The following is a 25,335-nucleotide window of genomic DNA, read 5'->3' as shown; positions in this document are numbered from 1 at the left end:
AGCTCTGGTGGCTTCTTCCAAGGAGACACCCTGCTGTGGAAATCACAGCACTAGAAAAGGATGGCACTCTCTCTGGTGGGCAATTAAAGGAGAATGTGCCTTCACCCCTCTTGCAAAGTTGCCAGGCAAGTGACATTACACAGGTTTCACAAACCAACTCTATATGACTCATTAAACCTACTCTTCTTATCCCCCACACACCATTCTTCCCAACTAGATTCTTTCTCCCAAATCCCACCCTAGGATTCTGAACACTGCAGCCTGACACAGACCCTGCTACATTCTAGCAGGCTACAAAAATTCCCACCATTCCCTTCTAATCAAAACACGACAGCCAATAACAAGCTACCACATACGATGTACTTGTGGCCTGGGAGGGGCCACCCTCCTACCTCTGTCCGCTGAGTGACAGCAGGAAAAAAGCCCAAAATGGTAGCCGGTGAAGGTGTGATCAATTTTTTTCTTATGTAAAAATATACATGACATTTAAGCATCCAGTATTTCCTCATTTACAATGAAGTTAATAATTCACAAACCAACTAACTTTCATCAAGGATCAGAAAATTTAAAGGTTGTTTGTCCAAACACTCCTGTTCTTGCTCTTATTTAACAGCTGCTTTATTTAAGTGATGGCTTCTGTTGCCCTGAGGAGCAGGTAGGCGCTTCAAAATGTGGCTCCTGGAGCCAAACACACCACGATATCCCGTTTCCTCTCTGAGTAACACAGTATCCAAACTCCCACACTTATTTTGCCCCTCAGATGGAACAAGCAGATAATTATGGGAATACAAAAGTACAGCACAAAATATACTGTTTAGCTGAAACATCACTGTGATCGTGCTTTCCCATTTCTAACTCGGCCCCTTACAATGGACACTCCCCGAAGACGCCAAGGAAACCATGGAGTAATAGGTACAGCAGCATCCAGGAGGCAAGCTGGCCAGACCTCTGTCAGACTGCCTCGTTCCACGAGGAAGACACCTCTGGACCTGAGCACCCCAGCTCCCTCTCCTCACAAGACCCTGCATTCTCTACTTCTCTTTCTTGATCTTACTTAACTTCATTCTCTCTCATTTTTTAAGAAAATGGTACAGCCAGAGCCAGAAAGCTACGCCTTTTCCAGCCACTACCTCGGTCTCCACCTCCTGCAGCACAGGAGGATTATCAGTTATTGGTTGTTACAAACAAAGGAAATTAAGCTGAGGGCATGAGTTAGCTGCAAAGCTGTGTACTTAATACAACCACAGTACACAGCGGTTTCTGAATCACAACAGCAAGGCCACATAAAGGTCCACCTGAGCCTTGTTAAAGAGGTTACACATTAACTACCACACACCTCAAGGAAGATCCTGTCACCTCCACCATCTCCACACCTTTTATATCATGCCTTTCAAAAGACTTTCTGGAAGCTGTTACTGTGAAGCTTGAAATAAAAAACGAGTCTGGGTCTTGGTTTGGTTTTGTTTTTAATAAATAATTAATTTCAGTGGGTACAGGTGGTTCTGAGAAGGAGATCAGTTAAGCCCAGTAGGGCAGAAAATAATAGCTAACCCAGAAGAGATCTGTAGAATAGCCAGCTTGAGGTTACCTCAACAGGTACGTGCAGGCAGGCATTTCAGGGACAGGAGAACACTGTCTTGGATAATGCAACAGCAGAAAAGCCACGGGGCATGCACTGTGGGTTTGGAAATGAACAAACACCTTATTATTATTAAGCACCTGATCTGCGCTGAGAGGCAGGCTGGGCTCTAGGGCCACACAGATCAGCCAGGGAAGCTCTGCCCTCAAGGGTCTGCAATCCCAATAGGGAAACCAGGGCGAAGCCAGAAAGCAGAGAGGTTCTCTGGAGGACATCCGGGCATAAGACAGCAGCCATCCTCCTCTCTAGGTATCCTAGGATGGCTCTCTCTAAGAAGAGGTTAACTGTGGCCTGGTGGGGTGGAGGTGGGGATTTGAGGCATGTTAGAGAGCAGGCACAAGCAAGTTTGCAGTGGGGAGAAGCTCAGCTGCTGAGGAAACAACCCAGTCCTATGTGGGCCTCCATTCATAAAACCCATGAAGACAGGCATGGTGGTGCACACCTATAATCCTAGGTCTCTGGAGGCTGAGGCAGGAGAAGTAGTACCATGAGTTCAAGACCAACCTGGGCTAAATAGAGCTCACGGCCACCCTGAACTACATAGTGAGACCCTGTCTCTAAAAAACAAAACAACAACAAAGCAAAAGAACATGACCACAGAGGAAGCCAGAAGGCAGGGGGTACAAGAAGCTACAATCACAAAGACTTGCAGCTCTGCTTTTAAAAATGCAGATCCCACTCTATGACACGGTAAATTCTCGCACCAGGATCTATCCAGGAGTTTTAAAATGGCCACTGACTGCCTGGAGGACTGACCAAGGGTAACCAAGTAGTTATGACTGCACCTGCACTCAGGTTAGCCCACTGACCAGGAAGCCTCACCTAGTGGGTCTCCAAGGGAGGGGCTGTCAGTATTCTTTCAAACTACCTGGAATGTAAATGCAAAGTGCCTTCTGTAAGCATATTACCTCCACCCCAGGATCCTGTGTCCCCTCAGTTCTAAAATGGGAATGAGCAAGAAATTAAAAACAAAAAACCGAGAGCCTCACCATCGATACCCAGGCTTGACCTTCTAAATGCTTGTGGTGATTTTAGCACTAACCTCCCCAAGTAACTCAGTGAGCCACTTTCCCTCTGGTTTCTTGCTGTAAAAGAAATTCACAAGGCCTCCGCTTCCTTACCCATCAAAAGCCGAGACAGCCATAGTTTTCAATTAATTGTGTCAGCCCACCACCCTGCAGCTGCCCAAGTTCAATACACTGTCCCTCCCCCAGGTTCCGGTCTCCACCAAGCACTTCACACCTCCCTATTGTAAACCTGTCCAAAGCAATTACCCTGCCTGTATTTGGACAGCCTCAGTACTTGCATTTCTGTCTAATTTATGGCTACAAAGCTCAGATGGCAAAGGCAGGCTTGCCCTGAGCAGAGTAAAGGCAGAGAAAATGGTCAGATCCAGGGATAAATGCATATGTGTAGCAAGTTTCCTTGCATTACAAGACAGGAAATTCTCCCATTCTCTTATTGGCAAACTCTGTGATAAACTTCCCTACAGTCTGGAATCTGTGCCTATTTTATTCCTTTCAAAAAAAACGAAGTCTGGAGTCTGGATTCACTACAATAACCACTGCTCTTCTCTGTCACATTTACTGTTTCTCTTGGGATTACAAACAAGGGGGCAGGTTACAGACAGTTATTAACTACATTTTTTTCACTTTATGACGGCTCAACATTCAGTATAAGCCATATTTGGAACTGTGAATTGGGATCACTTCCCCAGCTAACTATATACCTTATGATGGATCCTTCTCCTCCCTTCCCGCTCCCTTTCTCTCACAGCTGTCAATCACAGTCAGGAGAAGGCATGACCAACACTCCGCCCTGTACTGTTTTGTTAAGTGACAATATCACTAGGTTAGATGTATTAACAGTATTTTCAACTTAGAATATTTTCAACTTTTGATAGGCTGTCAGAGTAGAACCCCATCATACATCGAAGAGTATCTGTATTCCCCCTTATATGCCTAGTAGAAGATCTCAAAACCTTAAAAACAAAAGTCTTTTCATCTGAAGAAGTCAGAACATCATCCCAACCTGGGAATTATCTCCAACTAGCTGACATTATGCTACTTTTTAAAAAAGTGCTCTGCCTACAACTGAACAAGAAAGAGACAACCCAACTAAAATGCAGGCAGAAAGAATATGAGTAGACAAATAGTCAGTAAGTACATGAACAGACACTCATGATCATTTCTCATTAAGGAAATGCAAATCAAAACCACTTCAGACCCACCAAAATGGCTAAAATAAAAAAGACAGGCAATATTGAGTATTGGCAAGGTTGTAGAGAAACTGGAACCTTCATAAAATACTGGTGAAAGTGCAAAATAGTACACACGGCCACTCTGGGAAACAGTCTAGCAGTACTTCAAAAAGTTAAAGAGCTACCTTATATGACCTAGCCATTTCACTGTTAGGTACACACCCAAGGGAAATGAAAACACACATTCACGCAAAAATTGATACCCAAATGTTCACAACTGCATTATTCACAGCAGTCGAGAAGTAGAAACCACAGAAATATCCACCAACTGATAAACGGATAAACAAAATGTGGTACATCCAAACAACTAAACATTACGCACATGTAGAAAGGAACGAAGGACTGAAACATGCTGCACATGGAGGGACCTTGACAAATCACACCAAGCGAAAGAAGCCAGGCACAAGGCAATGTCCTGTGTGATTCCGGGCGAGTGAAACCCCACAGCAGGCCAACTCACAGAGCACAGGTACTGCCGGGGCACAGGAGGAGAGAGGACAGAGCAAAAGGTGGAAGGTGCTAACAGGCACAGGGTTTGCAGGACGATAAAAATGTTCCAGAAAGAGTGATGATGGTTATACGTCTTTGAACATATTAAAAACTTAGAATCTCATCATTTAAAAGGGTGACTATGGTATTTGAATTATATCTCAAAAAAGTTATTAAAAAACAAAAAAACTCTTGCTACCTTAGCAAGCTCTGAAAATTCCAGATTGAAAATGTTTCCTAGCTACTTCCACACCATAAATATGCAGAAATAACTTTTTCCTCTAAGTGCCAGAAGATACGAAGTAGAGGCCGGACAAAATAGCCACATTTAGGAAAGGAAAAAATGATACCGCCATTAAAACCGCGTCCTATCCAACTACCTCCTTTTCTCCTTCCCAAGTGGTACAACACTCACTACCAAACCCTTCTGCCCATGAATCTATGAGACACGAAACCCTCAGCTGGAGTTTATCTCCCATAGAAAACAAATTCTCAGAATTTCAAAAAGGCATTTTTCTTCTTCTTTTGAGTAATTATTTAATAAGGCTGTGGAAAGCAGGGTTCCCAATAGCCAGCCATTCAAAAATTAAGAACAAGCCAGAGGCAGGAGGAAATTCACCATAACAGAGAGAAAATAAATTAGTTAGATTAAGATTAGGATCTAAGCCCTTTCTGTGGTTGGTGCAGGCAGATTTTGAGTAATAGCATGCTATTTCTGGAAAAGACCTTCCAGAGGGAAAGCTGAGAGGTGAGGCTGTTTAAAGTGTACTGAAATTGATTGAAAACGGAAATAAATAGTCAATAGCTCCCCCAGCATACATAGGCTACTCTTCAATTGCCAAAAGCAGGTCCTTCTGCACTTCAGGGACCACGCCACAGCATCGCCTTGGCCAGCAAAGATGTAGTTAACTGGGAAGCCCCTGAATCTATTGGAGCCAGGATGCTACCCAACATCAAAGAGATTCCAGTTGCTCCCCTTGTGCAATAAACTCCTTTCACCCAACATCATTCACACTTTCAGAGTGCAAAGTTCACTGATATTGGTGGCTTTCTCACTTTGTAGCTTTTCTGGCAAGTGCCCCTTGGCCTGGTTGTTCATTAATACATAATCAGAACATTCAAAGCAATGTTTCACCTTCCAGAGAGGCTGTGGTCAATTTAATAAAGCCGACATTGTCCCTACCGTGGGGAAACCACCTTGAACGTGGTAGAGAATTCAAAGACACACAGGCCAGAGGATGTGTGTACTACATGCACACGCAAAGTTAAGTATTTCACAAGATCTTTTTGATATTCCCACACAGCAAAAGGGCAAAATGAAAATGGTTATCTCACCCCACAAAGTGACCTGTTATTTTTTTCCCCTTAATCCTTTCAACACCAAATGACTCCTCACTTTTAAAACCTTTACAGAAAGTAGTGATCTCTGAACAAGAAGCTATGTCTCATGCACTATTTTACTGTCTGCAAGAATACTACTTCAGGCGCTTTTACTTTTCATATCAGACACACACACAATGACAACTCACTTTTGAGACCATGTTTACTTTGCTGAAAGCCACATTTTAAACACAGGCTTGTGTGCAGAAGGGAAGCAGCTTACAGTCCAACCTTGTTTATGTTCCAAATAGGTTTGACAGAAAAACCACATCAATTTGTTTTAAAATAATTTCCATTTGCTGGAAGCTGTTCCTGAAAGGTTCTCGGCCACACTAATCTGCTCTGATTCCTACCAGCTGTAGGTACCAGGCTCATGGGCCACAGACAGGGTGGCTGGGGCACAGGCGGGGGGGCTGACTTTACAGAGGTTGTAAGCAATCTGAACTCCACAAACCACGCACCATTCCCCCCTTGTGAACACATAACCAACAGAGGTTAAAGAACTCAACAAAGTAGCCTAGTCCAGCATCAAAACTTACACCATGCTTCCTGGGAGCCCAGTTTTCTAGATAATTATTCCTAGGGTCTCTCAAAAACACACTAGCTCGAGTCCTAAGCATACGGATTTGTGCTCTCAAAAGTCCTCAGTTGAGACACCAAGATAATTTATCAGCCAAACAATCACATTTTAAAAAGAAAAGTCAAAAAGGAAATGTCTGTGAGTAACCCAAGAAAGGCTTTGAGCCTCTCCATCCAAAGAAGTGCAAATGTAAAAGAATCCAAAGTAATGCTCATGTATTAAACTGGCAGTATACACCTAAAGGAGAAAAGCATCTCATGCTTGTGAGGCTGTGCGAGAAGTAAGCACAAGATCACATGTAAATGGGGGACCTTCTTTCGGAGACCGAGTATATCAAAAACCTTGGAATCTGCATATCCACAGCCACCTGGACTTGATAACAACCTAAGGAAATAAGAAATGTAAAACTTCGTGTATACAGTATAGGGATGTTTGCTATAACACGGTTAAGGGGGAAAAACCTTAAATGTTCAATACCATGGAAAATTTAATTATGATTTAAACCATCGTTTTTTTTTTACAAGTTTAAACCTGGAGTAAATATTGATGGCATTGAGTCTGCAAACTGTATCTTGGAACAGATATTTAACTGCAGAGATTATTGGAAATTCATATAGCAAAGCGATAATATTTGTCACTGGATAATGAGCTCAGTTATTTTTCTTTGGTAATTTCCTCCTTATTCAGTTAAGTGCCTAAAATTTATTCAATAAATGCCTAACAGATAAATTAGAAGTAAAGACCTGGTAACTAGGCTAACAGATCAAGAGCATAAAGCTTCCTTCATAAGGCCACCCTTCCAACTAGTCCAGCTCACCAGGTGAAAAGCCCTGCCCGGCACAATCACAGGCTGGAGACCTCAGTAACCAATTAACATGCTCACAACGGGGCCATACATGCATGACTGTTCCTCCAGAGGCTTTTGCCACCAGATGGGACTGTCCCGTGCTACCTGATGAGAGTCATGCATGTACTACCAGTGGTTCAAGCGGGCGTGAACACATTAAGATTCATGTCTAAGGCTGAGCTTACCAGGTCAAACACAGCCTTCTGTCCTTCGTTAGTATCTCTGGGACACTGGCCAAAGGGGATCCACACTGAGCCAGGTCAGCAATACTCCTCTGCCAAGGACACAGATCCCACATGTTTGAGGATGACGTGGGGGCTGATGCCTCACACCTGCAGCCCACTCAAAAAAGAGGCCAGATTTAGAAGCCGATCTGCCTCAAGCTTCCTGTTATAGAAGTTTCTCTAAATTTGTGTTGTTACTTTGGCTCTGTCTGCTGAGGGCATGGTAACCTGTGCTGAATACAATTCCCTTTGGTCAAGAAGAGGACTCCTTTCTTCTGCCATCGGCAAAGAGGGGGAAAAACTATCTTGGCCTGTTCATCATTTCTGTCAAAGCAGAGGTCTTAGCAAAGTAACTAAGAGCCCGAGCAACCAAAACCAGCTGCCTGGCGAGGGCTCAGCATAAACTGAGCAGAATAACCACAAGGGGAAGGGTGTCTAGACAGCCCCGGTCTATGTGAGCAGCAACCCTCCTCAGAGCAGACTCCACAGTGTAGCTCCAGCGAAAGAGCAGATGAGAAACCATGTCAACAGTGGGGAAATGCACCATGGGCTCCCTGGCCAAACACAACTTAGGAGAGAGCTACGGAATCTGGCCCACCTGCCAAGGACAGCCATAGGGGATTCAGCAGGGAAGCAGTGCCCTGAGACCCCATGTGGGAGGGAGGTCACAGGCAGTGCTGCCACTAAAAAAGCATTTGAGCAACAGTACTTGGACATGGGGGAGACTAAAAAGGCTGCCAGTTTTCAACATGGCAGGTAAACAGCCTGCCTGTCACCTTCTAAACTCAGTTCTGTATTTTCTTCTTCCTTTTTATTCTCTTAGGTTTCTCAACATCAACATTTTGGTAGCGGGTAGAGGAAACTATCAACAGACAAAGTACACTTAGGAAATGCACAGACAGATGAGCCCTGAGAGGTCTAAGTTATTCTACTTCCCTGGAAAAGGTATTTCCATAGGACTTTTACAACTACATAGAATAAATGCCAGTATTGTTTTCTGTACCCCTATCTGTACTGAGCATTTTATGGATGCCAGGCTTTGTGCAAGAGTCTGGGAAAACAAAAACTTTGCCTGGAGCTTACAGACTAATGGGAGACCCTGACAGTAACCAAATAAACACTCCAAACATCTGTACATAGAATCCTCCAGATTTGAATTCAAGTTAAAGCAAATGTCAGCCACAGTTTCCAGGGGAAGAGACATTTAAGATGAACGATCAGGAGCCTACAAAGCAAAGATAAAAGAACTTTTCTTAGACAGCGGGAACTACACGCAAGGTACACAAGGGACATGAACAGTGTAAAGGGTCTAAAAAATCCCATGTGGTAGCAGGGGCTGATGGAGACAGATAGGAAGGCACCATGAAGCTGGACAGGTGAGCGCAGTCAGCAACGGAAGTCATGCATTCCCATTTGTGACTCTGCAAAGACCACCCCACAATGGCTATGGCGCTGGGGCAAACACACAGGAGTTAAAAGCTCTCTACTCTCCCTGAAGTCTGCCTGAAAGAGCACTTTTTAAAAGTTTAACATAAAGTGCATCATACAAATCACTGTCACTTTCCCCCTTCTTCCTTTTATTATTCTACTGCATTCCTTCTTTTGAAGGGAGGGGTGCGGCAATGGGTCACTGGTGGCCAAGGCATTCTCCCAAGACCACATGCATCCCCCTGCGCCGCCCGGTCCAAGACATGCCAAGGATTTCAGGCTGAGTATAAACTCCATCAGCAGGCTAAACTGTTTATATGTTCTTGAGTTAAAAATACACCACTTGGGTCAGGGTTAACACCAGGGCCTTATCACCAAGGCTGTTTGTGAGCTGGTTACACAAGGCTGCACTGTGACTCGCCCATCCTTTAGAGGTGCCTTGATCTGCAAACTGTCTAATGATACATCAGTGAGATTACAATAAAGCCACCAAATATACACCCATTTGAGAAAAACACTTTCCAAACCCAAGGATACTTTACTGTTTATAAATAGTTTACTTTTTTTGATCCCCAGGCATGTAATATTCGCAGTTGCTCCAGAAACCAAAGAAACATGGAACAGGAACACAAACCACAACCTAACAGAAACAATAAACAACAGATGGCAAGACATATGCGCATGCTACCACCCGCTTCACCAAAGAAACAAACCAAAAATGGATTCTGGCGTACAAGCCTACCAAGGCAGAATCACGCTCTTCAAAATCACATCCAAGACCCAATTTATGGAGCACCAGCTGTATGACCAGAGCTGTGCTACTTGCTTGGAGAAACCAAAGAGCTGAAAGACCAGTGACTAGCCTCAGGGAATTCATAGATTTGAAGAGGGGTCAAGAAGAAGAATCAGTCTTGTAGAATTTTTCTAGCTACAATAGTGTGGATAGAAGCAGGTCTGAGTTCTACTGGTGGAAATTGCTAGACCTTGAGTAAGTCATTCAGCCACATCGGACTGCATGTGTAAAATCGAAATGGAGCTGGGCGTGATGACACATGCCTGTGATCCTAACACTCAGGAGGTCGAGGCAGGAGGATTGCCAGGAGTTAAAGGCCAGCCTGGGTAATGCAGTGAATGTAAGGCCAGCCTGAACTGCACAGTGAGATTCTGTCTCAAAAATAACTACATAAATAAATTTTAAAAATACAGGTAGTACATTTCATAGGGTTAAAATGACCATAATATAGAGGTATCCTGCTGTAAAAATGTAATCTGCTATTACTGCTATAGTAACCTTCCTCACGCTTCTGTTATGTGTTATGTCCTGTTCTAAAAATTCTTTACTTCATTTTTGCCTTCATACCAAGTTTAGTGAGGTGGGTAGTACAATTATCCTAATTTTATATAAGAAGAAACAGAGCAGAGAGAAGCTAGGTAAACTGCTAGGTCACCCAAGGAATGAGGCTCCAGAGCTGCCACTCTTACCACTGAGCCATGTAAGAACATGGTCGCTTCCTTCTCACCCTGAAAGCTTTAAATCCAGACACAGAAATGAAGGACTTCACAGAGAATGAAGACACAATGTTAGCTCCCTGCAACAATGTACTGCTCTAGGCTTTTCACTGGTGGGTAGGACCTGAACTTATTTAAAGAGCTCAAAACAAATGCTTAAATTCAGGCTCTTAGACAAGTTTGCCGTAACTAGTGATTCTGATTCACTGATGTTTATGACATGTTAAAATAACATCTGTCTCAAAACAGAGGGAAAGGGTCTCAATAAGTAAGTATGGCAATCATATTGTTTTCCATATACAGACATGGCTATTTTAGGTATTATGATCTCATGTCCAATCACCCTGCTAATTTCAACTCTATGTTAATTTTTTAAAACTCTGACTAGAATTTTCCAACTACACTGTAACTTTAAGCTTTTGTGTTCCTTCTGCATTTAAAAAGAATGCCATTTCCCAATATATAACTCCCAGATGTAGAATTCACAGATGATTCATCTCACAGAACAAGTGTTCTGAGACACCAGCTCCAAATAGAGGAAAAACTTGGAATTCCCTTCTTCCTCAAAGTAAGAACTTGCCTCAATCTGCTTTGCTCAACAAAGTTTGTTTTCAATTATATTTCCAAATTCTTTTAACAATAACTGCACAGCGTCTGGCACCAACACATCTGATTCTTTGAAGTGGCTCTCAAGCAGAAACTAAAAAAATAAGAAGAGGGGAAAGGAAGGGAGGACTGTCTATAATTTTTGGTTTAGGTCAAATATTCTCTCCAACACACAGAATCAGACAAACCACAAGCTGCGACATCTCACGGAGGCTCCGGGCTGCAGGGCACCCTAAATTGAAGAAAGCCTGAGTTTATCCCTTTACTACCTGCTGGCTGGTAAGAGGGCACAGATGCTCAGCACAAAGAAAGTGGCCCTTCGCTCACATCTAAGTTCCATAAATATTGTAAAATCGTCCATGAAGGTCAATTAGAAATAATTATACTTTAGAGGTAAACCTCAGAACCCCCTAGAGAAATAAGGAAATGGTGGGATCCTTTCTGCCGTGAAAGAAGGTACCAAGCTCCAAACAGAACGTCACTGAGCAATGAACAATCATTTTTAGGGATTCCTACACATATGGAATTGAACAATCACTGTGGCTTTCAGGGGTGTATGAAAGTTACTAATCAGACACTCTCTGAGAATCCTCTGGGAGAGGACTAGTTATAAATAATAAATTCACCAGAAGGAGGTCACATGAATAACAGAATGACTGACACAGACAAAAGAAACTCCTGCAAGGGTGGGGAGGTCATTTGGCCTATTTTGATCTCAGAAAGCACAATGGAAAAATGTCATCTTTGGGTTCTAAATGGAGTTTTTGTTTTTTAAAGTAGTTTTCTGAGCTATTTATTTTAGTGCTAGAATAGTCTAAATCCTGTTACACTGCTACCAAGACGTTCCAAACCATTAATTGTGACTCCCAACCTCACTGTATTTTATCTGTAGCCCCAAAATTCCAAATTCCAAGGATATATTATAAAGCAAAAAAAAAAAAAAATTCACCTTACGAGAATTTACATGGTAAGAGTCAAAAGAAGAGAAAAGCCAAAGACTTGCCAGTGAAGGCAATGCAAATTCCATGTGGAAGGAAGGTGGATATTCAGAACAAAAAGTTAATGCTTTCTAGATTCTGCACAATAAACGTTTTCAAGAGTTTAATCACACCAGGAATATTTTCAAAAACAGTGTATGATCCAAGAGGAAACCAAGGCAAACCCAAACAGATGGACAGAAGTGGTAAGAACTGGACCGCCTCCAAAAAAAGAAGCAAAAAAAAAACCTTCAAAATTGGAGAAAGAGGTGTTAAGGGTATAACTCTATGATACAGCGCTAGCCTAGCATGTACAAGGCCACGAGTTCAATTCTCATAGCACAAAACAAAAACAACACACAGGGGCTGGGGATTTAGCTCAGCGGCAAAAAGCGCCTGCCTGGCAAGCGCAAGGTCGTGAGTTTGGTTCCCGGTACCGGAGAAAAACTAAAAAAAAAAAAAACAACACACAAAAACAACAAAACTGGAGAAAGAAGCAACTGGGCTGCATCTACTAAGCTGCTGAGCGTTTACACACTGGAAGGTACACATGAAAAACTTCCCGGGAAAAGGGGCTGAGAGCTATTCTGAAATGTGTCACGCCATCTGCTTATAGCCAGTGGCCAGCCAGCTAAGAAAGGACAAAGGGGCATGGACAGTGCCCTTCTTGTGGCTGTCACCACTAATTTGTTATAGGCTGCCAATCCAGTCATTTTAGCAGCTCATCAGCATCACCTATAACTTCACTCAATTACTCACTGAAGGCCTGCTTTAGAGATACCACGTGCAGTGGCCCTAAGAAATGACCCTTAAGAAAAGCATACCTCTAACTGGCTTTCCTTTTTTTTTCCTCCAGGAATCAAACTCAAGGCCTCATGCTTGCCAGGCAGGTACTGTGCCACTGAGCTACATCCCTGGCCCTCCTGTTATAAAATCTAAGTTTTCTTGGTTTTCTGCTTCCGAGACAGATCCTAAGTTGCCCAGCCTGGCCTCAAACTTGCAATCCTCCTGCCTCAGTCTCTGGAGTAGCTGGAATGACAGGCTTGAGCCACTGAGCCTACCTTTAAACCTATGTTCTTAAAAAGTTAAATTACAGATGCAAAGTTTCCAGCTTTCATAGTTTTCTTCCAGTTTTTTGGGGGGGGCCAGAGGAAGAAAAGAGGAAAAGCCAAGACTCCTTTATCTGAACAGCTAGGAGCCTGAAGTGTTCTAGATTTCAGATTTGTTTAAATTTTGGAATCTGTGCGTGGGAATGGGATCCAAGTTTAAACACGAAATTCATTTATGATTCATATACGCCTTATACACATGGCCTGAAGGTGATTTTATACACTGTTTTAAAAGTTTTGTGCATGAAAACAAACTTCCACAGTATGAATTTTCCACGTGTTGTGTCATGTCAGCCCTCAAAAAATTTCAGAATCTGAAACATTCTGGATTTCAGATTTTCAGATTAGAAATTTTCAGATTAGGAACTAATTCTTTACTTTACCCACTAATCATTTCTCTTCAGTAACACCAAGAGGCCCACAAAAAGTCCCTCTCTGAGGCTCCCCAAGGCACACTTTCTTCCCTTTGCTGCTACATCTGAAGATGCCACTCAGAAGCACCAAATATGCAAAAAATACTTCTAAATACCCTAAATATCCTAAACACAATCTATTTACTAAATCTTACCATCCAATGAATACTAAATTAATTCCCTCTGGCTTCAATTAGGATAGAATTCTAAACCTGTAAGCAAGAAGACTTAGAAATCATATATCCCTTCACATATAGGAAATTAAGTGACCAGCCTAAGGTCATACTTCTAATCAGCAGCAAAGGTGGAACAAAACTGCAAGGTCTCCGGAGACCCAGCCATGAATTTTCCCATTCCACCATAATCTTACCTTCACAGCTTTAGAAAATTAATTTTTCCCTTTAGGTTAATAGTGTTTGTTCCTCTGTAGTCAGAAATCCCTTTTAAAAGTTCACCAAAACATGAGGTCCTTTCTGCTCAAAAAGATGTATTAAGTACCAAGATTTCACATCCAACACATTTCCCTAGACCCCAAGTAGTAATACTGTATTTCAGGTTGGCTAGTCTTCGTTTTAGGACAGTTCAGAATTGAATACAAGTTAAACTTTCTAAATATTGTTTTAAATAGACTAGTAGGGTAAAAGAATCTTCATATCCGAGTTCCTAATTTTTCTCTTTGGAAAAGCACAGCCCTGGATCATGCCAAACCATCCATGGCCAAGGGCCCTAGACACCCACTAAAAATGAGAAAATAAAGGAATTTCAGAGGAGGCAGCCCTTGACAGTCACAAAATATTTATTGTAGTATGCGCTCTGGACCTCCGCTCCTCCGGTGGAGAAAACCCGGGCCCACTTGAGTAGCAGCTTCTGCATCCATCATTTGGTTGCATCAACAACCTACTTCCTGGAAGCAATGAGTTCTTCTGGCTGTTTACAAAGTTTTGCAACCACTGGGAGCCGGTGTGCCAGAAACTCATACAAGCCCAGGTAGAGACAGAAAATCATAGACAGCACACAAAATTGTCTTAGTTAAAAATAACATGAAAACTAGGATATGCATGTTACTAAAGTAAATGAACACACACACACACACACACACACACACACACACACAGGAAAGAAGAAAAAGTAAGATGTAGCCAGGCATAGTGGTGCATGCCTGTAATCCCAGCACTCCAGAGGCAGAGGCAAGAGGATGCTAAGAGCTCAAGGCCAGCCTGGGTTACAAAGTGAGTCCTAGGTCAATCTGAACTGCATAGTGAAACCTTGTCTCAAAAAGACCAAAAAAAAAAAAAAAAAAAAAAAAAAGGAAAGAAAAGTAGGCAGTAGGCAGGATTCATGATGCTGAATCAAGATACACTGCTGAAGTAAGACCAAAGAAATTCTTCCAATTTGCAAAACAGAACTTAAATCATAGTCAGAATCTCTCAAATCTAAGTTTTCCTGCCCATAATTTTTTTAACTCTTTCCTGTGTGTTCGTATTTTTTTAAGAGAATCCCCTATAAACAGTACCTAATCAAATAGCATATATTTATTTAATTAAGCTTAAAGATTCATGAGATTAAACTGACTATGTTGGATAGGTTTCAAAATCACTGAACATTTTATAATCTACCTGGAATGAGAATTTCAGAGACAGACTGTGGAAGTCATTCCACAAACCACGAAAGTGAATGAAACTCAGGACTTGTAACTCCCATTCAAATTCCTAAGCTGCTGCCAGCATGAAATCTATTCTAAAGGAGTCCTCTCTTAAGTCAACAAAGTAACAGACTAGAGAAATTAAACTGTGGACTTCCACAAAACCAAAACAAACTAAACCAGTAGCTACTCGGGAGACAGCATTTTCAAATCTGTGTGATGTGTAAACCAAGCATGGAAGGTTCTAGGAACCTGGTTTTTTTGTTTTTTGAGGATTTTCTTACTGAGTGCCTCTAACTCTATTTGAAGGAAACTCAAGTAGCCACAGCTGGAGGGTCAGGCCTTGGAAAGTAAACAACAGTTAATTCAGACTCACAAACTTAACTATAACCAATAGCTAATTAATTATCCCTTGATTAAACAATAATATCTGAAATATTTTTAAATGATCCACAATACATTTGTTCACTAATGGGTTCTACTCAACAATAAACAGCTTATTAGGAAAGTCCCAATTATGGGCTCTGTGGAAAAAGAAGAAAGCTAATCAAAGCTGCACATTCAGGATAAAGAATCCAGGACGGACACAGACACGGACACACACACACACACACACACACACACACACACACAAAAGAATCCAGGACAAAAGCACTTTCTAAGCACCTCCCACCCTTTGAAAAGAAAAGAAGGAAGGAAAGAAAAGAGTCTTGTATTCTGAGAACATATATACTAGATTATATACATGCCCAATAAACATTCTGTAAATACATAGCTTACCAAAGTTCCCTTTAGAAAAACACAGTAACTGTCAATTTTTTCAGAGGTTGTTCAAACTCATGTTTCTTCAAATCATCCTTTAGTAATAGTATGGTATGTGAATTAGAACCCAATAAACCTACTGCTTTTTAAAAGTCTTCCAGATGAAATGATATGCTCTGGATTTACTTCTTAACAAAGCATGGAAGGGGAGAAGGAAGTCCTGTGGTACTGGGGCACAGACCCGAGAAGCCAAGCCACAAGTTAACAGTTGCTGAAGCTGGTGACAGGTACTTAGAGCTCATTATTCTGTCTACTTGTGTAGATGCTTGCCTCTCTCTGTAAGAAGAAAATACACCTAAGACTGAACAGAATTAGTTTATTTACAATACCTGGATGCATATCAAATGTTCTCTTAATTCAAAATTTTTAAAAAATTTTACTTTTCAGATGATTTCACAAGAAGCAGCTATATAGGCAACAGGTTTCTTCCCAATGCACTTTCACTAAGGAGAGCCTGGCCCGTCAATCTCTTGTTATCTAGCCCCAAGCGCTAATACTTGCGATACAAAGGCTTTCAAAGAAAGGGCACTTACAACTACAAGATTTGGACCTACACCAAGATTATCTATCCCCCAGTTCAGAAGTGCTCAAGCCTTCTCTTTGTATCTAACAGGCTATATCATCAAGTAGGTAATCCGGGAGAAAGAATTTATCAAGTGCAATGTGTGCTCTCGCCAAGATAAGCAGTAAATTATTTGAACGGCAAATTATAAATTAGTGAAAAGGGCAAAGGACAGCAGGCTTGGGGGAGGCGACACTTGTTAAACGCTACATAAAGGAGTTTTGGAAAATAAAGCTGTGAGGACTTTTGTTTCTCATTTTTTAAGTTGACTTAAAAAAAAAAAAGCCTTCCATGTCTCTACCCTGCTTCTCAATGTCCAGCTAATTCTGCTTGTGGAAGAGCCTCACTCATTTCATGTATTTTATGCAGATCATAAAAGATTAGAGATCTGTGGACCACGAAAGTTTAAAGAATAATGAATGCAAAGCACTTAAAAGACAGACTATGCTTTCTTAAAACCCTCTCAATGCTGTCTTCTGCCAAAACAAACTGAACAAGCAGTGATTGGAACCTGCATCCTGGTTCATAAGGAAATCAAGACGTATTAGGGCATGCAGAGATGAACGGATTGGTTGTTCACACAATGGGCCCTACTGGTTATGCTAGATTAAATAGTAATATAGACGCGAACAATCATCGTTGTTCATGTGGACAAGGCTGTGAATCATGGCCATTCATTGGGAAAAGAACACAGGTACAGGTGCACGAGAAGCAAAAGCAAATACGTAGTAAACGGTTTTTCAGATGGCTCCCTTGCCAGATTCCTCAAATGACCCTGTGTTTACAGCCCGTCCCCCCCAATATTACCAGAAGACTGTAAACAGGCCAAACAAACAAAACGTGTTTTCCGCATACAACCCAGCAATTGTCTCCCTTTCTGCCCTCTCCTCCCTCAAGTCTTTCCAAAGAGAAGTTGGTACAGTGAGGATTCGGAGACCCTAAAGTCTGAAACCTAATCTCATTTGGAATAGCACACCTGCGTTTTTCCAAGCTATTAAGGGAGAGAGCTATGTACATGTTGGTAAGGCTCAGTTTCAATGAAACCCTGGGAAATAATAAGATAAAATGATTAGTTTAAGGACTTCTCACATCTCTGCCTTTTCCCATCCCTCTACCTGAAAGAATAATCCTAAGAAGGCAGAAGTATTTGTACAACTGGGACAGATTTAAAACTACCTCAGTAAGTTTTGCTAATTATACAATTTGCTGCAACTGTTTATAGCTTCCTGACTGCTCATCTGAGATTTCTACCAGCACTTGTAAGTATGCACAGTGTAGCCTGAGTTGTGAACCCTCATGTCCTCCCACCCCAAAAGACTCAAATGAAAAAAGTACATTTTTCCCAGGAAAGCCTTTGTTGCAAGGAAATATGAACTGGGGAGAATGCATGTGAGAAAAGATGCAAAATATGAAGACAGGCTTTAACTTTTAAATTATGCTCTTAAATCACCAATCTGATCAATCCACACTGAGGAACCGTACTACACACATCACCTAACTCTGCTGTTATGGTAACTGTAACACAGAATATTATAATCTCTTTTTTAGAAATGAACGAAAGGAGTTTGCACAAAATCACAAATATAGCTGAAGACTGGAAATCCAAGGAATGGACCTTAAAAGTAACTTTCAATCTCCATCACTACTTTCTAGCAGTGCCCATGGGCTAGGGATGACTCCACAGGATCAAGACAGCAGCAGATCTCACACACATATCTTCCAGTGTAAATATGAAGAAAGTTTCATCTTCATCCATCCTCTCCCCCAGTCAATCATCAAATCAGAGACCAGGGGACAAGTGAAGAGCAACTGCCTATTTAGAAGATATGAAAAATTCAAGGCAGGAAACAAATACAAAGACCCAGAAAAATGGAGAAACCACTTATAAAATGTAATGACTTTTATAGTCATTAAGTATATGAATGTGCTTCAGAAGATTATATATAAAGTGCCTGCACAATCAGGCATGGTGACACACACATGTAATGGCAGCATATAAGAGGCTGGAGCCGGAAGACTGCCATGAGTTCAAGTCCAGCGTGGGCCACAGACTGAGTTTAAGGCCAGCCTGAACAATAACAGTGAGAACCACCTCAAAACAAAACAAAACACCCACAGTATTAAGCTATAGAAGAGATAGTAGCATAGAAACATATGAAGCATAAAGATTCACAAGCATACCCTTTGTTGTAGTCAGTGTTTACAAGGTAAAAGATTTAATGCAGGACATATAAATTACAGGATTATTTTATAATATTCACCCAAAAACTCAAATGCAAAAGAGTACGTGTCTAACTTTTCTTTCGTTGCTGAGACAAAATACTTGACACCCAAAATTAAGGAAGGAAAGGTTTATTTAGCTCACAGTCTGTGGAGGTTTCAGTCCATAATCAGCTGGCTCCAAGGCAGGGTGACATGGCATAGGGGCAACAGTTTGTGGCAGCAGAAGACAGCAAAAGCAGCAAGAGCAAAAAAATGGGGGATGAGCAAGCGTCTTTCCCTCCCTTATATTGTAAGCAGGCTACCACCCTCTAGGGCTGGTGTAGCCCTCACACCACCTCCCTGCGCTCCTCTGGCACAGCATGAGGATGTTTACAAAGTGCGGACCCTGGGCTCCTGCTGAGTGGCTTACACTTCTAAACTTCTCAAGTTGACACACTGTATCAACCATTACAATACTGGAGATCTGTCCACATACTACAGATCCAAAGCATCCAGCTGAGGGTTTGGATCCCACCCCAATGTCCTGCAGGAGTCCAGCTGAAGACCTACAGTCCAGGGCAAGTCCAACGCGAATCCAGCGGGAGGCCTAGAGCCGATGACAATGTCTCGTGCATGTCTGTATCAAGGATCTGCACTGGGAAGGCCCAAAGGTCAGTGGCAGAAGCTAGAAAGTCTGCATCAGTGGGATGAAGGATCTGTGCCAGCAGCCTGAGGGATCTGCATTGGAGCTAGGAACTGATGCTCCCCAAAAAGTACCACAGCCATCCTCAGAGACAGCAAGGTCCTGAGCTCCTTTGACAATAAGAACAGCTGAGTTCATATCAGGAAAACCAGCATGACAAGCTTCTGCAGGAGAATCAACAGCACATCTTCCCCTTCAGTTCTCCTTTTACACTGTTGGCAACAATCAGGTGGGCCTTCCACACCCAGCATCACACTGTTTCAGTTTAGCTGGGTGTTACAAGGTGGTCACTAGTTAATCTACCACACCCCTGCAGAGGACACAAGTTGGCAACTTTCAATTTGAATACAGAAAAACTAATTTTCTTTTATTCAGCAATCTTTATTGATCCATTCATTTTTAACTTGAACAGAGAAAAACTCTAGCTTTTTTTTTCTGCAACCTTTATTGATCCATTCATTTTGCCTAATAAAAATGGCCACGCATCAGAAATTCAGCAGAAAATTTGTAAACTCCAGCTACATAATTGGTCAATTAATTTGTCAATCTGGTCTACCATCCTAAATTCTGCAGCTATAAAAATTCCTTGAGCAAAAAATAAATGCAAGTTCTAGAGGTCAAACTATTGTAAAAAGTTTAACCTCTGCTCTTCAAAGTACTCTCTCTTTTTTTTGCAGAGGGGATAGAAACAAATCTTGTTTCACACTGAATTCTAGAACTTTAACTTGAAACAAAAGCAGAAGATAACCACTTACTGACATACACTGTCTTAAGCCATAATCTAGAAGGGACCGACCTCACTGGCTCAGGATCATGCTTATGTCATTTAGAACAAACAAATAAAAAAAACCTAATGGTCTCTAAGTTTCCCACAGACAGGAGAACATTTGAGTTTTTTTTAGATATTTCCCCCCTCCGTTTGTCTGGGAATTTTTTGCCTTCATCCTTTCTCCCTCCTGTCTCAAGACAATGCCTCCGGCCTCTGAATCTGCATCCATTGCAAACAGCTCTGAATATTAACACAGTCCAGAGTCCTGTTAGCTTTTAAAAGACCCCCAGGGTTTCAAATTGCAGTCGCTGAGGAGGGGGAAGGTCCCCAGTGAGTAAATGTCACCATGCTCATTCAAAGGGAGTTGAAAGTTAGGCTTGCTCATGAAATTTAAAGTTTTTCGACCTATGGGGTAAGTCAGAGGAATCTCTTTTATGTTTTAAGCAAATGAGGACAAGAAGGAAAAAAGAAAAGACCCTGGTACAACCAATACTCTTTACTGCTCACAGCAACTTTCAATTCCATGAGTCCTCCTCTAGATTTCCCTCTCCTGTGGCCATCACCTTTGAAATAAGCAAAATCTATCTGAAACAGCCCCTGTCCAGTCTTCCTATCTCCAGCTCTTCCTTGAGGGCTTTAGCAGGTGCACAGCACCGTGCCAGGTGCACTGCTAAGATACACAAACCCCTAGCGCGCTTTCCGGCATTCCCATCCACGCCGAAAGAAAGGATGCCGAAAAGGCTGTGCACCAAGGAGACACCTCTGCAGGAAGGGAGAGGCCCTTTCATTGTGAGCATGGTGTCTGATGGCCACAAAGGTCAGCCGGAGGCCATTGCCACCGGTCAGGGAAGCTGTACAGGGAACCCAGGCACAGGGGTGAACCCTGAGCGAGCCAGGCAACAGGGACCCAGGGGTGTCTACCAGCTCCCACTACACTACACTGCACTTTCCCCATCTTCCTGAAGATGCTTCCCACATTTACTCCTAACACACTCAGAAGTCCAAAGTCTGTGAGATCTAGTAAACAAATATAAGTATGGACAGACATGAATACTTTTTTTTAAAAGAAAATCCCTTGAAAAGGGGGTGGGAAAAGCTCTGACATATTAAAGTCAAGAAGGATATTGTCCCTCAATATAAATTCAGAATGAATTCATACCAGTCCCTGAGGAGAGCGTTCTTGACACTTCCTAATTTGGCAGTATTCAAAAAATGAGGCTTTATGCCATAAGTTCGTGTCAGCGGTACTTAAACAATATGCCTTTCTCTCAAGGCAACCAATACTATTTCCCAAGACAATATTAACTGTGAGAAATCTCCCCTTACTCAAGAAAACATGTCAGAGGACTAGCAAGAAACTGTTTCTCCACCATGAAGAGGCAAGCGAGGCCAGGCTTCATCACTTGCTGCACAGAAAAGGATTCTGAGCTCAAGCTAATTCTCTAGAACCTTGAGAGTACTTGAACCTTTTAGAGTTTTCTTTGCCAGGACTCTGCTTAAAACACTCCCTTAAAGGGCCTAGGGATGTAGATCAATGGGAGAACACTTGACAAGGCGATGAGTTCTATTCCCAGCCCAGCTCAATAAACAAATCGTTCCCTACTCCAAAAAACTCCAAATCAGAGGATGTTCAAGGTCTGTTGAGCTCTTATGGAGCTCTTATGCTATGGAGACAGAGGTATAAGAAGTATCTAAGACCATCTATGTACTTTGTTTAAAAAAAAAAGTTTAGGTTCTGAAAGGATTTGATCATCTAATTTGCATAAACAGGATGAAAGTATTTGCCAAATCCTTAATCACAACACCCTACACACCTGGGTCTTGAAGCACAGCTGTAAAATTTAAAAGACAAAGGCCCTCTTTGCTTCACAACTAGGTAACCTTGGTTTGTGTATTTTCTAATGTAATCATAACCACCACTTCTGTGCCAAAACATTCAAGGTTAGGTTAGCTACAGATCTGGTATTGCAAATACGTAATACAATGAGACCCAGATCAATAAACTCATTTTAATGTATCCCAGGATGACCACAATTGGCGTTCTTTTATGTACGCCCCCGCTTTTGAATCCTGGTTATCCTCCCTCGACGGAGAACAAGCATTGTGGGTTTTGTTTTCTTCCTCTAGAACCAACCTGGTTGCACTTAACAATTCCATAGGCCAGCACCTAGCTCTCGGAACCTTTAATAAGCCGCAAAGTTTTGTGACTAAATACTGTATTCAAATTTATGCCACAGGTAAGTTGAAGTAAAATGTATTTAGTACTTTCTAAATAGCTTCTGCAGCCACGCTCCCAAAAATAATTTCAAAAACAGCAAACAACTGAGTACTAAGAAGTTAAATTTCTTCTAAGGTCCTGGGAAGCTGGAATAAAGCTTGGCAGTGCTTGGTACTATTTATGAATGTGTCAGCCGGACCATGCCAATCTCACCTACGTAATGCAATGGAAGCCACAGTTACAGCTCCTCTACTACAAGTTACTATGCTGAATACGTTGTCCTCAGGCCCTATGAAGGAACCCATTTTACCCTGTCAGCTCCATCCCATTTGTTCTATTCACACTACATTTGCATTCACTATTTTAAAACTTTTACTTTACTTATCCCAGGCGGAGGGGCAACTCTAAAATGAGATGCACTGTTTACAAAGGGGGAAAAAAAAGTCCCATAAAGCCACAGATCCCCTGCTATCTCAAACCCACAGCCTGAAACTGTTTGAACTGGCTGCAGTAAATCTAGTTCATGGGCTTGTAAACTGGCTCAAAGCATTTTCTAAACACAATGGACTTAGAAGGTGTAAACTCAGTGAAATTACAAGATATTTCATTATATTATACAGAGACCTTCTTCACTCACGCCTTGCCGAATCATAGCCAAGAATACAAGCCATAGAAACCCTGTCCTAGAAATTTCACAGTAGGAATAGTGGGTGAAATTGAGAGATCGGAAGATTAGGCAGAAAAACACATTTGCTTGAAATTTCTTTAATCAGAAGGACAACCTGGTCTCTAGAGAAGATCCTGTCTTATAAAATTAAAAAAGAACAAAAGAAGCAATATAATAATCACAAATATTTTTTTCAATGGATACTCATTTTGTACTGTACAGTGTTGCCACACACTAGTCAGAAATCACACCACTGGAATCTTAAAATCTAATCAGTTAACAACATAATGAGTATAATCAAATCTCCTGAAGCTCAAAATACCCAGTTTGGATTTACTGATCATCAAATATGTGAGTAAAACAGAAAAGACTGCAATTTTAAAGGTATTTACGCTGTATGAAACATCACTTCTAGACAAAAGAAAGCCTAAAAAAATGACCAGTATGTCCCGCTCAGGAAAAAAAAAGGCAAGGCAAAGTGGGTCTTGTGACCATAGGAAAGTGCAAATAAAAGGACACTCTGTCCTCTCCCGGAAGTTACTGCTTGGGAACTAAGTGCCTTCCCCCACAATGCCACTGACACATGGCACTGCAAGTCACTCTTCCAACAGGTGAACACTTGAGAAGTTATTCTGATTCTGTCCACGTGATTCTTAAAAAAAAAAAAAGACTTATGTAAAGGAAAACTCACAATTCCACAGACTGCCTCAACTAATTAAAATTCCCCGGAAGGGCATTATTATCTCCGAGTACTTGGCACAGTCACTGCCTGTGTTAAAACCCACCCTATGACCACTGATTTTTCCCTAGGTCAGTAAACTCCACAGAGATAGCAGATATTGAAGAAAAAGCCGAACCACAGCTAAAGGGTCCTGGCCAGCTCCAGAACTCCTGGTACTTGCTCCTAGGACCAAGTTAAAGCCCCATTTTGAGAGGCACAGGATCTTCGAATTTGAAAGGAATTAACTTTTCTTCTGCTCCCAGGGGCCAGATACTGAGACCATATTTTCTGAAATCAAACCACAGGTGCTGGTTAAAACTCGTGTCACCAGTTTTGTTCTTTTTTTCTTCAAACCAGCAAATGTCATGCCTGAGGTTAGGGCGCCTTTTCTATGTTCTACGGAAGATGCCCAATTGTTCAACTAAGAGACTACTCTCCACAGCCTTTTTTGCAAGGCACCAACAGTTATACAGAGATGGTAATTACTGATAACTGGACAGGACTTGACTCATGCACCAGATTTTGCTAGCAGTAAAAAGAAGACTATTCCATTCCAACAAGTTTACAGAAATCTCATGTCTTCTTTTCCTGCCAAAACTCCCATAAGAAGTATCCCACTAACTCCAAATAGGACACGATCCTGATAGCACAGGAAAGCACCTCTTTCGGGGTAAACAAATTGCTAAAGTCAGCCAAGCCCCTGGCACCATCTCGCGAATCAGCACTACTCCAAAACTAATTTGCACCATTTATGGAGGAGAAACTCGAGGGTGGCCCCACCCCACTGGATCGCGAAGCCCCACAGGGCCCCAGGCAACAGACAGGAAGGGTCTGGACCAGTTCCCTGTATGCCGACCAGGCTGGAAAGAACAGACTCCTAAACGTACTTACAGATCTCCAAAAAGTTGTCAAAGCCCCCTAACGCGTAGCTCCTCCGGGGAAAGAGGCTTTCTACCCAGGGCCGGAGCCACGTCAGGCCACCAAGGTCCTGGGCTCGAGATCTAGCTACAAACTCTGATAAATAATGTAAGTGGACACCGGAGCCAAGAGTCACCTTCATTCATTACCCACTGGAAGACGGAGAAGCTCAGACACCCAAGAGCTGAACTACAGGACAGCAAAACAGAAACACAAACCCACACACCCGACACAGAATTCCCGACACTGTGCTCCAGATGTTTCCACCTTACACACACACGCTCACGACCACGCTCCACTAAGCCCCCATCACCCTCGCCAGACACACTCTCGCCTCCAAATCTTCGCTACCTAGGACCGCCCGCCTCCACGCCCCAACGACCCACACTCTCGGCCTCCAGAGCCCCCCGAGGCAAACCCACTCACGCTTAAGCCCCACGACCCCTCGCCCCCGCCCCGCGGCACAGCCGCTCGCACTCGCCACCTGACCCGGCTCGCCTCCACCACGCGCCCCCCGCTGCCACCTCCACGCAACTCCACACGCAGACCCCGCCGCACACCCCTAGCCCGGTGACAGCGCCCGGGGCGCAGGCAGGGCGACACTCACAGGCTCCGCGTCCAGGCGGGCAGGTCCGCGGGCACAGCGGCCA

At 42.5% G+C, this 25,335-nt stretch overlaps 1 protein-coding gene across 1 annotated transcript in view; it reads right to left on the bottom strand.

Moving 5' to 3' along the window:
* Lrig1 (leucine-rich repeats and immunoglobulin-like domains 1) overlaps positions 1–25,335 on the bottom strand; it is a gene marked incomplete at its 5' end in the record, with an annotated part of 110,685 nt that extends 85,350 nt beyond the window's left edge. The window contains 1 exon segment of the mRNA XM_013513717.1: positions 25,293–25,335. Coding sequence (XP_013369171.1) covers positions 25,293–25,335 — 43 coding nt within the window.

The sequence above is a fragment of the Chinchilla lanigera genome, unplaced genomic scaffold (genome assembly GCF_000276665.1).
Source record: "Chinchilla lanigera isolate Chin_1 unplaced genomic scaffold, ChiLan1.0 scaffold00020, whole genome shotgun sequence".
Classification (NCBI taxonomy): domain Eukaryota; kingdom Metazoa; phylum Chordata; class Mammalia; order Rodentia; family Chinchillidae; genus Chinchilla; species Chinchilla lanigera.
Note: the sequence above shows the minus strand (reverse complement) of the source record. Positions and strands in the feature narration are given on the sequence as shown.